General features: G+C 40.9%; 2 protein-coding genes across 2 annotated transcripts; both read right to left on the reverse strand.

Moving 5' to 3' along the window:
* Positions 1 to 4,893: 4,893 nt before the first annotated feature.
* LOC130045719 (olfactory receptor 1G1-like) lies at positions 4,894 to 8,065 on the reverse strand. The gene is made up of 2 exons (XM_056138557.1): positions 8,027 to 8,065; positions 4,894 to 5,829 (listed from the first exon to the last, which is right to left on the reverse strand). Exons 1-2 carry the CDS (start codon positions 8,063 to 8,065, stop codon positions 4,894 to 4,896), a joined length of 975 nt encoding a protein of 324 aa, XP_055994532.1.
* Positions 8,066 to 15,944: 7,879 nt separating this feature from the next.
* Positions 15,945 to 16,880, reverse strand: LOC130045831 (olfactory receptor 1L4). The gene has a single exon (XM_056138715.1). The coding sequence runs from the start codon at positions 16,878 to 16,880 to the stop codon at positions 15,945 to 15,947; it is 936 nt and encodes a 311-aa protein (XP_055994690.1).

Here is a 16,880-nt window from a genome sequence, read left to right on the forward strand (position 1 = left end):
GTTTGGGTCCCATGATTACAGTAGTGTTGGCTCTAGTAGTTAATAGATACTTTGCTTCTACACTCTTACATGATCATAGTCAAGTCATGAACTGCAACATGACTGGCAACCCCAAAATCCTTCTTCACATCCTTGCTCAGACACACTTATATTTCTTAATCACTGTGTAATTTAAAATTAGAATAAATATTTGCAAAAATGAGAGAAATATGTGGAGAGATATTTTATTCACATGAGTTCACTATAACATAATACTGTACTTTGCCATATAAAAAGTACTATATTCCACTAAAAAGAAATAACATTTACTGAATGAATGATTTTAATTAATTGCTTTTTTGTTAAGCGACATCATTTTTTTTTAATAATTTATTTCTTTATTGAATCACTGTGGGAAAAGTTACAGAGCTTTCGGGTTTAGGTCTCAGTCATGTAAGTATCAAACACATTTCCCTTTACCAATACTTATTTTTAACAGCGAACCCCAATAGAATCCCACCTCCCACCCCTCCCAATTCCTGTGAGGCAGATGAGTTCTAGTTAATACTCTATCTACTTTGACTAGATACATTGTTTCGATAGAAGATGCACAATTATTGTTTAGAGTTTATGACCCCCCCAATCAGATATGCTGAAACAGCATTGTGAAATGATTTGCTTTCTTTTTTTTTTTAATTTATTTATTGAATCACTGTGGGAAAGGTTACAAAGCTTTCAGGTTTAGGTCTCAGTCATGCAAATATCAAGCACATTTCCCTTTACCAAAACTTATTTTTTACCATGAAGAACCCCAATAAAACCCCACCCCCCACCCCTCCCAGTCCCTGTGGGGCAGATGAATTCTAGTTAACACTCTATCTGCTTTGATTAGATTCATTGTTTCAATAAAAGATTCACCACTATTATTTAGAGTTTACCCCCCCCCCAAATCAGACATGCTGAAAAAGCATTGTGAAGTGATTTGCTTTCTACAGCTGGGTTCAAGAATTAAATGTTGGTTTTGGATTTCTGCTATTTTACCTATTGACCCTGGAAGTATTTCTACTGAAAGTCAGATAGTTAAGAAATTGGTTTCTGTGTTCTGGAGTCGTGGCCGTGCTGGAGAGCCGTTCGTGGGGGCAACTGGTGGCCTCGGTAGGGCATGAAGGGCGGACCGGAACGCCCCCCTTCCCATGAGGTTTTAGTCGCCCCCACGCTCCCGGCTCATACCTGCTGTCCACAAGGCTCCCATGTGGCCGCCATCTTTCTTTCCAGAGGGAGGAGGGCGGAAGGGAGCAACACCCTTTCCCCTCTGGGCAGACATGATGGCCTGGATTAACGCATCGTCCGTTCACTTTTCTGCTCCAAGCTGCTGGGTTCTGCATTAAGTCCTTGTGCTTCTGGGGCTGTGGCCGTGCTGGAGAGCCGCTCGTGGGGGGCAACTGGTGGCCTCGGTAGGGCGTGAAGGACGGACCGGAACGCCCCCCTTCCCATGAGGTTTTAGTCGCCCCCACACCCCCGGCTCATACCTGCTGTCCACAAGGCTCCCATGTGGCCGCCATCCTTCTTTCCAGAGAAGAGAGGGCGAATGGGGCAACACCCTTTCCCCTCCGGCAGACTTGATTGCCTGGATTAACGCATAGTCCTTTCACTTTTCTGCTCCAAGCTGCCGGGTTCTGCATTGAGTCCTTGTGCTTCTGGGACTGTGGCCGTGCTGGGGAGCCGCTCGTGGGGGGCAACTGTTGACCTCGGTAGGGCGTGAAGGACGGACCGGAACGCCCCCCTTCCCATGAGGTTTTAGTCGCCCCCACACCCCCGGCTCATACCTGCTGTCCACAAGGCTCCCATGTGGCCGCCATCTTTCTTTCCAGAGGGAGGAGGGCGGAAGGGAGCAACACCCTTTCCCCTCTGGGCAGACATGATGGCCTGGATTAACGCATCGTCCGTTCACTTTTCTGCTCTAAGCTGCTGGGTTCTGCATTAAGTCCTTGTGTTTCTGGGGCTGTGGCCGTGCTCCAAACTTAACTCTGATTTTCAGGGAGAAAGATTGGGTGGTTTACTTCTCATTGATCACTTTGTATATAGAGAGATGTCGCGCGGCCGGATAAGCGGCCGCGCGGTTTTGAGAAAAAGTCCTCGTTCCCGCATACTCGAGCTGTGTTTGTAGAGGCTTCTGGTCACCGGGGTTCCATCTGGGGGAGGCGGGATGCGGCACCTACCCCATCTGGAACTTGCCGGTGATCTCGGCTCTTTTTGGAACCTGTTTTTTTTTTTTTCCCCTCCGGGATCTGTGGTTCCCGCACCCTCCATGTGGTCCTTCCGAAATGATTTGCTTTCTACAGCTGGGTTTAAGAATAAAATGATGTCGTGCGGCCGCTATTGCAGCCGCGCGGTTTTGGATTTCTGCTGTTTTACTTATTAACCCTGGAAGTATTTCTATTAAAAGTTAGATAGTTAAGAGATTGGTTTCTGTGCTCTGGAGTCGTGGCCATGCCGGAGAGCCGCTAGTGGGGGGCAGCTGGTGACCTCGGTCGGGCGTGAAGGACGGCCCATTACGCCCCCCTTCCCATGAGGTCCTTGCCGCCCCCCGCCCCAGGCTCAAACCTGCTGTCCACAAGGCTCCGGTGCGGCTGCCATCTTTCTTTCCAGAGAGGAGTGGGTGGGTGGGTCAACACCCTTCCCCCTCCGGGCAGGCATGCTGGTGCGGTTTAACACATAGTTCATTTGCTTTTCTGCTCCAAGCGGGTGGCTCTCTGTGCTAAGTCATTGTGCCTCCAGGGTCGTGGCCGTGCCGGAGAGCCGCTCGTGGGGGGCAGCTGGTGACCTCGGTCGGGCATGAAGGACGGCCCAGAACGCCCCCCCTTCCCATGAGGCCCCTGCCGCCCCCCGCCCCCGGCTCAAACCTGCTGTCCACAAGGCTCCCGTGCGGCCGCCATCTTTCTTTCCAGAGAGCAAGCAACATCGTTTTTATTGAAACTTACTTTGAAAGATGTGAGGGGAGAGACAGAAAGGAAGAATATGTTCAAGAGATTACACAGACTTGAAGACCAAGCCTGAATTAAGGAAATTAAAATTATAACTCAAGTTAAAGATGTTACAGAGAATTTTTTAAATAACAATTTCCTTATTCAATATATAAAGTTGTGATAAAGAATTAATTGAGAACATTAAAAACAAAGAAGATAAAGATACAATAGCTTTAATATAAAATATCTCTATAATACAATAAATTATAAGAGCAAGAAGACTGCATAAAAAAAACAATGAACACATATGACCTAAGTGGTACAGGACATGCCACCAGATGTCCTTTACTCTTATCACTTCTTGTCACCCACTTCCAGAACCATTTGAAATAGTCTCCGTGGTGCCCTGAACACAACGACAGAATTTGAATTAGTGGCCTTCTAAATACTGGTTGAAATGTTTCCTGAGCAATACAACAGCAATGCAATTAAGAAAAAACAAGAAAATTCAAAATACTCAACAGACTAAAAGAAGTGAATTCTCATCAGCAATCAAATATATTAAAATTATGTCAAGAGGAGACTCCTTTGGATAGCATGCTGATTTCAATATTGGAAGGAGATTTAAGAACATGGAAAAGATGTAGGTAGACAAAGGGGTCTACATGTAGACATTTTGGCAACATCAAAAATAATCCTAAAGATCTGCTGCTTACTCATATACTCTCACTGTTCTGTTAAGTGTAATTGTGAAGGTCAAAAATCTCCATCACCCAACAATGAGGAAAGTTAATGTAAATCATGGACAGTCTTTCGACATATTCTTTGAGAGACGAATGTTTGAATGTCAGAGTCGGTAAAATAGAGACAGCTTATATTTCAAGGGTAAACAAGATGTATATACAACTGTACCTTAAGCATTTTTGCAACAAAACAGAGAACATAAAAGAACTATAAGCAAGAGGGAATGATATGAAATATCACCAGTGTTTGTCTTTTAAATGGGGATAGTGACTGTTCTTTATTCAATTTGTTTATGTTTTATACATTCAACACGATGAAAATTCAGCAGAGACAAACAAAATTAAACTAGAGATAAAAACTACAAAATCAAGGATTTGTTGAATCAAGAAGAATCATTCACTCATATTTTTAGAGTATATTTCGAGATGGGGGTCAGTCTTCTGATCTATCTGTGCCTAGTTCCTTTCCTAGAATTATTGTTCAGTTAGTACCAGTGAAAGGCACTTCTTCTTGGTACCACTTTTCTTCTCTGTGTGGAGGTAAGCTACTAAGAATGAGTTATTTACAATCGGGTTTCAAATTGGAATTGGAAGACTGGAGAGACAGTGTAGTAGGTAGGGTGCTTGTCTTACATGCAGTTGATATGCTTTTGGTTACACAAGCCACATATGCACATATGTCACCTGAACCCCACCAAGAATGATCCCCGAGTATTTATCCAGGAGTAAACTCTGTCCACTTTCATGTAGGCACCCAAACAAACAAACAAGAGCATACAAACAAACAAACAAACAAAAAAGAAAAGTGGTCTTTTGAAAAATTGACTCAGATCTTTCCATCGTTGTGTTTAGTTAAACAGAATATGTTAACAAGGACTGGCTATGAACTGTATTGTTTCCTAGGACCTAACTTTTGTCTGATGTTATCTTTTTGGTGGTTGTCACCTGCAGGTTTGAAATTGTTTAGACACTTAATACCAAGTCGTTATGAGGGCACTCCCTCATCCTGCAGCTCTCTCCTTGGCCAGTTGGTCCTATTCTAATTTCGCAAAAATAGGCATACTTCTTTCATTAAATATCTATATGATTTCCAGTCCACAGCTATCCTTAAATTGGCCATATCAAAATTTACTGGGGAGGTCCAGAGAGAGGGTCCTTCCTCAAAGGAAGTTGTTCCTTAAAGATCTTCCAGTCGTGATAATATTTCATAGAAGGGCCTTGTCTCTGCCAAAGAGTTTCCGCAAAGCCCCTTTCATGTCTCTGTTCCTCAGGCTGTAGATAAAGGGGTTGACCATGGGGGTAATCATTGTATATATCACAGATGCTATCATCCCAGTATCAGCTGAGTAAGAGGATGAGGGCTGAAAATACACCAGAAAGAGTGCCCCATAGAAGAGAGTGACCACGGTCAGGTGAGATCCACAGGTGGAGAAGATTTTATTCTTCCCCCCAGCTGAAGGGACCTTGAGGATAGTATGGATGATGTGGACATAAGAGACCAGGACACAGGTGAGGGGCACCACTCCTGAGAGGGCTGCTTCGGCAAACATCATGAGCTGAAAACTCCAGGTGTCTGAACAGGAAAGTCTGAGGAGGGGCAGGAGATCACAGAAGAAGTGTGGGATGGCATGGGAGGCACAGAAGGAGAACTGAGACATAAGGAGAGTGAGTGAAAAGGCCAGGAGGTGGGAGCAGAGCCAGCACGTGGTGACCAGGAGCCGGCAGCGTTGGGGATGCATGATGAGGGTGTAGTGGAGAGGAAGGCAGATGGCCACATAGCGGTCATATGCCATGACGGCCAACAGGAAGTCATCCAGCAGGGTCAGTGCCATGAAGAAATACATCTGCAGGAGGCACCCGGTGTAAGAGATGGTGTAATACTGTGTCTGGAGGTTGACCAGCACTTTAGGGACAATAGTGCAGGAGAAGCAGGTGTCGATGAAGGACAGGTTGGCCAGGAAGAAGTACATTGGGGTGTGGAGGTGATGGTCAGAGCCAATGGCCAGGATGATGAGCAGGTTCCCCACTATGGTGACCAGGTACATGCCCAGGAAAAGTCCAAAGAGGAGTGGCTGCTGTTCGGGGTGTTGAGAGAAGCCCAGGAGCAGGAAGTCAGAGATGATTGTTAGGTTTGTTATTTCCTTTTGAGGGAGAGAAATTATAGGAGATCCTTGCTTGAAGGAAATAGTCTAAATTTTACACACTTCAAGTAGTTTGACCTTTTTCTTTCGAAAACTTCTGCTAGTGGCATAAATACATTTTTCTAAATATGCACAAACATGGACTGTGATAATAAGACATCATGGTTGAAAATGTAATTTTATTTCTAAATTATGCAGTACACTGAGTATATATATATATATACACATATATATATATATATATATATATATATGTTAGGAGACTAATCTTAAGGAAAATGCTCTGGAGTTCAGCTGGAAGAATTACATTTAGGTTCTTTCCAAAAAACTTTAGAGCAACAATTTTATTTTTATTGTCTGATGTGGAGCACATTGTATATTTATGGAGATGCTGTGACTGTGTGAGTAATCCAGCATGCGTGTGTGTGTGTGTGTGTGTGTGTGTGTGTGTGTGTGAGTCTGTGAATGCAGATGGAGGCATATGGAAGAAGACTTCATTTCTTCAGAGAAGCCAACTTTTATTGAGAGGTCTCTCGATGTGTAGGCAATGCTGTGGCCACTTTGCCTTTGAATACCACTACAATGTGTTTATGTGAATATGAGAATATTGCAAACTGAGAAGTACTTTATCATTAAAGGACAATCAGTCTTACTCTAATTGTGAGCCTGGGACACATGTGTCTCAATCCTCCTCTGGATGAGGGCTCAGAATTTTGTTGCTTCCACAACACTAACATTTGAGAAATTATTACTTTCTTTTGATCTTGCTTTTCCGGTATCTAAGATGCAGATAAAAAAATCTCAATTTAGAGTTTTGCTGAATGGGACAAGTGATAGAATTTTTGAAGTCTCTTTATCAACTGTGATGTACCATCAAACGAGAAGCTCAAAACTCTAATTTCTATTGGATGGTTTGGAGGAATGAGTGACTTTAGTGGCAACACGTGCTAATCATAATTTTCTAGTATTGAGATTTAAAATCAACTCTGATCTGGTAGAATTTCCCCCTTTTTCACTTTCAGTGAGACTGTGAGAAAGTGATTTTGAGAAATCCATTGCCTACTTTAGCTTAAATAGAATAATCAAAGTTTTCTGTATAGAATTTATGAGGATTAAAATAAAAGATGACTTTGTTCTCTGTTGGTCAAATCTGTAACATGTGAAGTGTCTTGGAAATATTTCTACTATATGCATGTGTTCGGTGAATATTAATTATATTTTAAAATAAAATGACAGCACTTTGGAACTGTGTCTTTGCCACTGCCTAGAGAGAGGTTGGACTTGAATATTATAAATTACCAGTATCATATCTCATATTCATATTTATAACCTTCACCATCATCTTCAAGATCATCGCCATGGCTAATATTCTACTCAGAACTGTCAGTGGCAAAATATATTTTAGCTTTGGCACTTGTAAACCAAGTGTAAACTTGGTCACTAAGTTAATCAGATTTCCCAAAGTACTGGTTATATGATGCAAATCATTCTGTCTTAAATTGTCCTTGCTATTTCAATATTAAGGTAAAGTATGTGAGTGGATTTGGTTATACTTTAGAAGGATGTAGATGAATGAATAAGTTACCTACGTAGAGTGAGAATAGTTGTGGGAATAGAATAATTCTTGGATCCATGCTGTCAGAATAAACTTAGAGTGAATTATGCATTAGTATTGCACAGGAGTGAGGTCCTTGTCACTGATGGGTTTTGGGGAAGTGTGATCTAAGCCCACCAGCCACAATACCTTCAGGCTGGATGATTAGGAGATGGTGATGTAAAATCACCAGGGCAGGCAATTTTCATTTGGATCAGAAAGCTAGAAAATGATAGAGAGACAAGGATGTAAGAATGGCCAGGACAACAGAAAAACGGAGAATTTCTGCTTAGTGACTGTGTGTGTGTGTGTGTGTGTGTGTGTGTACACTGTATGTACACTGTATGTACACTGTATGCAGGTGCTCTCACCTGGGACACTGAAGACTGTATTCTCTCACCCCATCTGTATGCCTAATTCTTTTTTTTCTTCTTTTTGGGGTCACACCTAGCGATGCACAGGGGGTCACTCCTGGCTCTGCACTCAGGAATTACTCTTGGGACCATGTGGGATGCTGGGAATTAAACGCAGATCAGCTGTGTGCAAGGCAAATGCCCTACCCGCTGTGCTGTCGCTCCAGCCCCCTCTATGCCTAATTCTTACCTGCAGATGCTGGACATCCTCTGTCTCTGACACTTCCATGAGGGAGGTTGGGTTTTGCTGGCTCAGTATCAACCCAAAAAGACATGTCTGGAGTCACCGAGCCTTTTTCAATTTGTAGGAAAACAAAGGGCAAGTACTCAGGGCTTTCATGGTAACTCAGGCATAGGGACCTGTCAGAGTAGCTGACTTTTCATAGATAATGCCTCTTGAGATCTAATCCCAGATCTCCTAGTTAAAGATAGGAGGGGGCAATTGTCCAACAACGAGGCTATTCCCTATGAATTATGGCCCCCTGAGACCAGCAGTGTCAGTAATAATCTTCTTCAGAGTGACCAGGACTTAGATCCAATGGTGAATTAATATATTTTTCCCAATCCTAACCCTGAGCTGGCCCTGCCAGTGTCATGGAGTTAACACTTCCTATTTAGTGCCCAGTCCTCATTCATGAAGAGAGCATGTTCCAGAAAATAAGTGAAAAATAGGCAAGATCATCAGAGCTCAGAATTATTGCCTTCAAATGCCATGTAGAAAAGTGAGCATTTCTTATTTGTGTCTGTCACCTTAGACAATAGAGATGACTGGAATACATGCTCTAAATTAGGCTATTATTGTCTTGTTTTAGATTTACTTTTGTTTTAAGGATATCAAGATATATAAGATAATATGTATAATATATTTAAAGCACGTTAATTAAATAGATACTCACTCTCCCCTCATTTACTTTCAATATTTTGGGGTTCAATACACTTGAAGCCAGTGTGATTAATTTGCCTTCCTACTTAAGAGGGTAAATATTGTGCTATTTTCTTTTTTAAATTTTAATTTTATTAAAGCACTATAATTGACAAACACATTCACAGTTAAGTTTTAGATATACAGTGTTCCAGCACTGATCCCACCACCAGTGTCAATTTCCCGCCACCTGTGTCCTCAGGTACTCTCCCTGCACCCCACTTCCATCCACCCTGATACCAACCTGAATCTTGACAGGAACCCTTTAAAGTTTGGTTGTTAAAGTTTGGGTCTCATGTTTTCATTGCAGTTGACTCTTTGGTTTGGGTCTTTAGCTATAACTTTTCCTTACCCATACTATGCTACTTATGCTCATATGTCTGAACTGTAAACAGTATTCCTTTGTGTGAATGGAATTGTACTTTTCCATAAATTGCTTGTATTGTCCCCATGTTAATGTTTTAAATTTTCTGATGGGATGTGTAGAGCATAGGGGCAATCACATTGACAGTTGTGTAGGCTACCTCCTGGACTTTCAAGAACTTGTGTAGTTGGAATCATGTGTATGATGCCTATGGTTCACACATCTATTTTGAGAGCACTATGCCATAATGAAATGTGTAGTATTTCTTCACAGTATAATCCTACAGCCATTCTGTGTATGACGAATGACTGCTATAAATGTGAATTTTGTGTAAATTCATATCATGTATTTTTTGTTTTGTTTGTTTTGTTTTTGAGTCACACCTGGCAATGCTCAGGGTTTACTCCTGGCTTTGCATTCAGGAAACATGCCCGGTGATGCTTGAAAACTAGATGAGATGCCAGGAATCGAACTGGGGTTGACCAGGTATGTGGCAAATACCTCACTACTGAATTATTGCTCTGACCCCTCACATCATGTTTTTCTAATGAGTTCACCATGTGGTAGAGATCTTTCTCTTGTTAAAGCTTTCTCTGGTAGGGTGGAGGATTTGGGGCATACCTGTCTGTGCTCAAATCTTACTTCTGACTCTATACTCAGGGATCTCTTAGAAGGTGCTTAAGGGACCATAAGCAGCACCAGGCTATGTTTGATCTCTCCGGCCCCTTGTCAAAGCATTTTATATTAGAAAATGTAGAAAGACACTATGGCAGCCATGTAGTTTATTGCATTGTATATTTTATTTTATTTATTATATTTCATTATTTTTTTGTGGGAGACACATACATTAGTGCCCATGGCTTACTCCTGGCTCTGCACTCAGGGATCATGCCTGAAGAACTCAGAAGACAATATGGGGTACTGGTGATAGAACCTCCCCCCCTCCCAAGAAAAAACATAAAAAACATACACATATCACCACATGTAAGGCAAGCACTCTACCTGCTGTGTTAAGGCTCTAGTCCCTAATTTTGTATATTTTAAAAAATTAGAGCAGTGGGGGCCAGAGTACAGTAGGAAGGGCACCTGTCTTGCATGTGTCTGATGCTGATTCCAACTCTGGCATTCCATACTGTTTCCTGAGCACAGCAAGGAGTGATCCATGAGTGCAGAGCCAGGAGTAACACCTGAGCATTGGTGGGTATTACCTCCAAGCCAAAAAAAATAGAGTGAAGTATAATACTTAATAAAACTTCCAGAGGTTGCGTAGTAAATTCATTCCTCTCCACAATGATGATGAACTAGAGCGATAGCATAGTGGGTAGGGCGTTTGCCTTGCACGTGGCTGACCAGGATTCGATTGCTCTGTACTTCTTGGAGAACCCGGCAAGCTACTGAAGGTATCACGCCTGCACGGCAGAGCCTGGCAAGCTCCCCGTGACATATTCGATATGCAAAAAACAGTAAAAACAATTCTCACAATGGGGATGTTACTTGGGCCTGCTCGAGCAAATGGATGAACAATGGGACGACAGTGCTGCAGTGCATAATACTTAAGGAAAAGTGCACAAACATAATTTTGCCCCCAACAAATAATTAGAAACCAGTTGTCTATGTTCTACTTCCCGAGTTTAGAGGTAGAGCCTAGCTGCATTTCTGGATCTTCTTTTGTGTGCCTTGATAAATCAATGCTTTTTTCTCTTCTTGAAGTAAAATAATCCCTATTCTTTCTCTGCCATTTGATTTTAGTTTTGCTTATTTTAGTTTTGCTTTATGTAAATACACTCATACATTATGCTTCATTATCCTGACAGTTTTTGCTTTTAGTATTTTATGTTTTAGTGTTTTTTGTGAGATTCATATAGATTAAGGTGTGTTAATGGTAGTTTTTTCCTTTCCATTGCTGTGAGAAGCTTCCTTAAATAATGATTTTGCATTCAGGTATTGCTTGCATCTCTAAAGTTTGTATAATGCAGCTTCACTTTTGGAAAAGGTTTACAGTAAGACATTTCTAGAATTTTGTCTATTTAGTATAAAATTTGCTCTAGTTCCTTTATTTTAATATTGTGTTTAAGTCTATTTTATTTTATTTAAAACATATAAAAGAGGGTACAAATCATTCATCTTGCTTGTTAAGGAATGTTAATGAAATGTTTGCCCATTCTCCTGGTGTTCAATTTTTTAAAATTTTATTGAATCACCATGAGATAGTTACAAGCTTTCATGTTTGGATTACAATCAAACAATGATCAAACACCCATCCCTCCACCAGTGCACATTCCCCACCACCAATATCCCTAGTATACCCCCATTTCCCACCCTCTCCCTGCATCCATGGAAGACATTATTTCACATAATCTCTCTACTTTTGCAATACAGACACTGAGAGATTATCATGTTTGGTCCTTTATCTACTTTCTGCACACATCTTCCATCCCAACCAATTCCTCCAGCCATCATTTTCCTAGTGATCCCTTCTCTATTCCACCTGGTATTCATTTTTAGTAGTTTATAGTTCATTCCCTTTGAATTTCCTGTGTACCATTCTTGAATCATTTTCCTGTTCTCCCACTTTAGAGAAGACCTTTCAAGAGGCCCCCCAACACGACTGGGGGTTCCCTGGAGGCACCTAGTACTTCAGAATCAGAGTAGCAACAGCACCCTTGGGCCTTTGCATTGAACCAATGGCTTGGTTGGCTGAGAATTACTGGTGGGACCCCCAAGGCCTCCAGAGTACCACTTGGGAAGCCCATCCCCAAATAATGGAGCTATGCCAATATTTTTATGGCATGAGGTATTTGACAACTGACAACTATTTATTGTCAGTCTTTCTGTATGTGTTATGCTTTTAGAGCGAACTCTTGAAGACATATTTTTGAAGCATATGGAAAGTGTACAAATACATAAGTGTTGTGTCAAGAGTTTTTTCAAAATAAGCATGCTTGCATCATCAGTGCTCAGACCACAAGATGGAATATTTTATGATCTGGCTACTCCAGAGTCTTTATTGGCACTTATAGTTGCCAATTGTTATGCAACATAAAATTGAGAGAAATAGTTGAAGAAAGTGAGAAGAATTTATAGAGAGGCACTTTAGTTATATAATTTTATCTCAACAGAATACTGTATTTAGTCACATTAAAAAGTATTATATTTTTGATACTGAAGAGATAGTATAATGGGTAGGGAGCTTGTCTTGCATGCAGCTGATCTGGGTTTGATCCCTGGCACCACATTCCCTTAGCATAGCCAGGAATGGTCCCTGAAAACAGCTAGGAGTAAGCCCTGAGCACAGCTGGATGTGGCCCCAGAAACCAAAAAAATGAATGTATTCTACCATGAAATAAAAGTTGGCTCTATGAATCCTGCTGACTTTTAAAATTATATGACCCTGTAAGTAGCACTGTCCTTCTGTTGTTTATCGATTTTCTTGAGCGGGAACCAGTAATGTCTCCATTCTGAGACTTGCTGTTACTGTTTTTGGCATATCGAATACATCATGGGTAGCTTGCCAGGCTTTGCTGTGTGGGCAGAATACTCTTGGTAGCTTACTGGGCTCTCTGAGAGGGGCAGAGGAATTGAACCCTGGTCAGCCGCGTGCAAGGCAAATACCCTACCCTCTGTGCTATCGCTTGAGCCCTTCTTCATAAATACTAACCTTTTTTTTTTAAGTGATGTCTCTGCTTTGGTCTACTCTATGTTTTATTATTTTTCTTTTGGGGCTAGCTTTGTTATTCTTAGTCTATTCTTTTTGTTGTGTTTTGGGTTACATTTTGTGCTGCTTGGAGGTTATGTCTCACTAGATGCTTGAGGGGCAATTCTAAAGGGTGTTCAGAGGGATCCTGTAGTAAAAGGGAACTAATCTGGGACTCCCATATGCAAAGCATGTGTTCTAGAATTTTGAGAAGTCTGCCTGGACCTTTTATTAATTTTTTATAATGTAAAATTATGCTATTTATTTGAGGGTTTTCTTTTTTCATGATGGATTCTGGCAGTTCTGTAACTTCCTTTTTATAACAATGTTAACGGTGTGTCCCATATTTGTTACTAGGAATCTTCTTTTATATTTCCTCTTTGACCATCTAGTTGTTTAATATTATGTTGTTTAGGTTCCAAGTGTTTCAAGTTTTCTCTTTTTATTGTGGATTATCTCCACCTTCAAGGGATTGTAGTCTGAGAAGATACTTGATTTTATAATTTTCTGTGTCCCAACATGTGTTATATCTTGGAGAATGTCCCATGTACATTTGATAATTATGTATAATTCACTTTTTCAGGGTGGGGAAACCTATACATGTTTATAAAGCCCAACTCTTCCGTTTTTTCCTCCCGAAGACCAATGTTTTCTTATAATTTTTTTTTTATCTAGTTGACCTATCCAGAACTGAGAGGGAGAGGTATGTGTACCGAGAGTATCTCGCCTGCATGGCAGAGTCTGGTAAGCTCCCCGTGAAGTATTCGATATGCCAAACACAGTAACAACCAAGTCTCCAATGGAGACGTTACTGGGCCTGCTCGAACATCATTGTGCTGTTAATATATTTCTATAGTCTGTTAGCAGCTGCTTTATGTATTTCAATGGTTCATTTGGTGCATCTGTGTTAATGAGTGTTAAATCTTTTTGATCTACTGATCCTTTGGACATTATATAATATCCAAATATCTAATATCCAAATGTCCAATATCTTCAGAGGCAAGCAAATTTTTTGTTTTATTTTTTAGGGGGTGTGTATTGAGTCTCACTTTTATTTCTTGGTTGATGCCCAAGGCTTACTCCTGACTGTGCTTGAGGGACCATGTGGTGTTGGAGACCAAATTAAGGACAGTCCCAGGAAACCAAGCACCTTAGATCCTATTTCTCTCTTTCCTCTCCTAACCATTTTATTTGAAATATAGTGATTTCAATATTGTTGTTTTTTTTTAAGGCATTATAAGTTAAAGTTTATTCTAAAGCTAAGCTTGCATAGTTCCAGTTCACAATATTTTTTAGGCTACTATTTGTAGGATTTTTTTCCTAATAATTTACTTTTAGCCTGTGTTTGCCACAATCATTCATGTATGTTTCTTGTGATTAGCAGAGGTAGATTCCGTTTTCTGACCCATCTGTCCACTCTGTGGCTCTGATTGGTGAGTTCAGTGCCTGTACTGTCATGAAGGCTCTTGCGAATTGAGCTTGTTTCTTAGATTCTTGGTTGCTTCCTGATGATTGAAAGAGGACCTACTGACAGCAATAGCAGAAAACTTGATTTGACTCTGTTACCCTCGAATTGAGCTAGTCCCACAGGAGTTTTAACTGTCCCACACACATATCCCAGTGTTAATTATTCTTCCTGCCCAAGTGTCCCATTAGGACTTTATGTACCAATTATATATGTAAGGCTAAAGGTTTATATTAAATTCAGGCAATGTTATACAAGCTTATAATGTATTATGTTAGTTATTATTAAAACTAGATTAAATAAGTGATGTAGGGGACAGAGAGATAGTACAGCAGGATGCTTTTCTTGCATGTGACTGACCCATGTTCTATCCCTGGAATTCCACATGGTCTCCTGAGCACCACCAGGAGTAACTCCTGAGCACAGAGCTGGGAGTAACCTCTGTACATTATTAGGTGTGGACCCCAAATAAAAAATAAATAATTGATGTAAAAGGATCCTAGAGAATATATACCTTAAACTACTGTTGTTAATGACAAATGATGTAATCAAGGAAGCCTTGATAAAACAATAAATTCACATTTAGGCATTATGTGTTATTAGAATTACATTCTAGTCTTTAATTTTGTTCACCAAATACTTCTGGCCCTCCAATTTACAGATATAGTATTGCATGTGCTTCTTGGCTCCCTTTTGTTTGGGTGGCATCATGAGATTAATTTTGGACAATGAGTTTACATGTGTTATGGATAACTTCTGTGCTAAAATGCTTGCCTATACTAAATCCCCTCAGGTTCTGAGAGGTGATGATCAATATTTAAAATGGTGACTATTTATCATATAATTCTTGAATGTTAAAAATGGACAGTGTTTCTATCATTTACTGTGACTAATCTGTAATGTAATAAAGAAGTTATTTGATTTTAAAGTCCAGTGTTATTTGGATTATTTGCTTTTGCAATACGACCTATTTATTACCATTGATATGCCCTTTATTTTTCTAGAATAAAATGAGTTTTTAGTGAGAAGTCTGGACATGTGGGGAAAAAAATGAACAATTAAGAGGGTCGGGACAAGGAGTTGAGTATGCTAATTCTCACAGCCATTGCATTTTAGTGCTGGGAGAGGAATAACTGATACACAGATTCATCTGTCTTTTCTCATGTATTTTGCATGCTCTCGAAATGAGCTAGTCCCACAGGACTTTTAACTGTCCCACACACATAGCCCAGTGTTAATTATTCTCCCTGCCCAAGCTATTTCCACTATTTGAAATGCTCTGCCTATTTCTTATTGTTTGAACTTCTGTCAATTTTCAGCCTCTCCTTAAGAAAAATCTAAGGTCATTCTTCCAAGAGTCTTTAGAATTCCTGAAGGAAATTTGTTACTCTCAAATTGAATAGAATTTGATATGTCTGTGAGCACTGATCATGCTTAATTTACAAAATTAAGGGGGTAATCTTTCTCACACTGTATGGGAACTAGTAGGTGTTTTCTTGAGATCTGAGTTCCGTGTGGCATCTGAACTGAAGATGAATATTTAGTCACGGTTGTTAAAAGCAACACCAAATGCTTTATGACCATTTTGATGCTATGTGAAAAGCTAGTAGCCAAGATGATTTCCTCATAAGTCATATCTTATTGTATCAGTGAATATATTTGTCTATGAGTGAATTTTGTTCCATAATTTCTTTAACCCCCTTTTCATATCTTTATTCCTCAGGCTATAGATGAAGGGGTTCAGCATGGGGGTCACTACCGTGTACATAACTGTGGCTACCCGGTCCTTCACCACTGAGTACATGGACAGGGGCCTGAAATAGACATAAATGACACTCCCATAGAATAGGGCAACGACAGTGAGGTGGGAGCCACAGGTGGAGAAGGCCTTCCACTTTCCAGCTACAGAGGGGATTCTGAGCACGGCGATAATGATTCGCAGGTAGGAAAAGAGGATGCACAAGAAGGGGGTGGAAATGACCGCCAGAGTCTCCGTCAAGACCACAAGCTGACTGGCGGATGTGTCTGTGCAGGATAGCTTTAGCACAGGCTGGGTGTCACAAAAATAGTGCTTAATGACATGGGAGCCACAGAAAGACAGACGGGACATGAGCAGCACCCGGAGGAGGGAGTGCAGGTGGGAGATGGTGCAAGACACCACCAGCATTAGGAGACAGCGCCGCGGATTCATGACCACGTCATAGTGAAAGGGATTGCAGATGGCCACCAGCCTGTCTATTGCCATAGAGGCCAACAGGTAGCTGTCAGTGTTTCCAAACGCCATGAAGAAGTACATCTGGACCAGGCAGCCCACGTAGGAGATGGACTTTGTCTCTGATAGCAAATTCACCAGCATCTTGGGCATAATGTCTGTTGTGAAGCAGATATCCATAAAGGAAAGGTTACTGAGAAAAAAGTACATAGGGGTGTGAAGTCGAGTGTCAGAGTAGATGGCCAGGATGATGAGTACATTCCCCACCACGGTGACCAGGTACATGATAAGGAAGATGACAAAGAGGGGTGTCTGGAGATTGGGGTTGGAAGAGATGCCCAGAAGGATAAAGTCTGAGTAGCTATTACTGTTGTTTTGATTTTCCAT

This window comes from Sorex fumeus, unplaced genomic scaffold (assembly GCF_029834395.1).
Source record: "Sorex fumeus unplaced genomic scaffold, SorFum_2.1 ptg000129l, whole genome shotgun sequence".
Lineage (NCBI taxonomy): Eukaryota > Metazoa > Chordata > Mammalia > Eulipotyphla > Soricidae > Sorex > Sorex fumeus.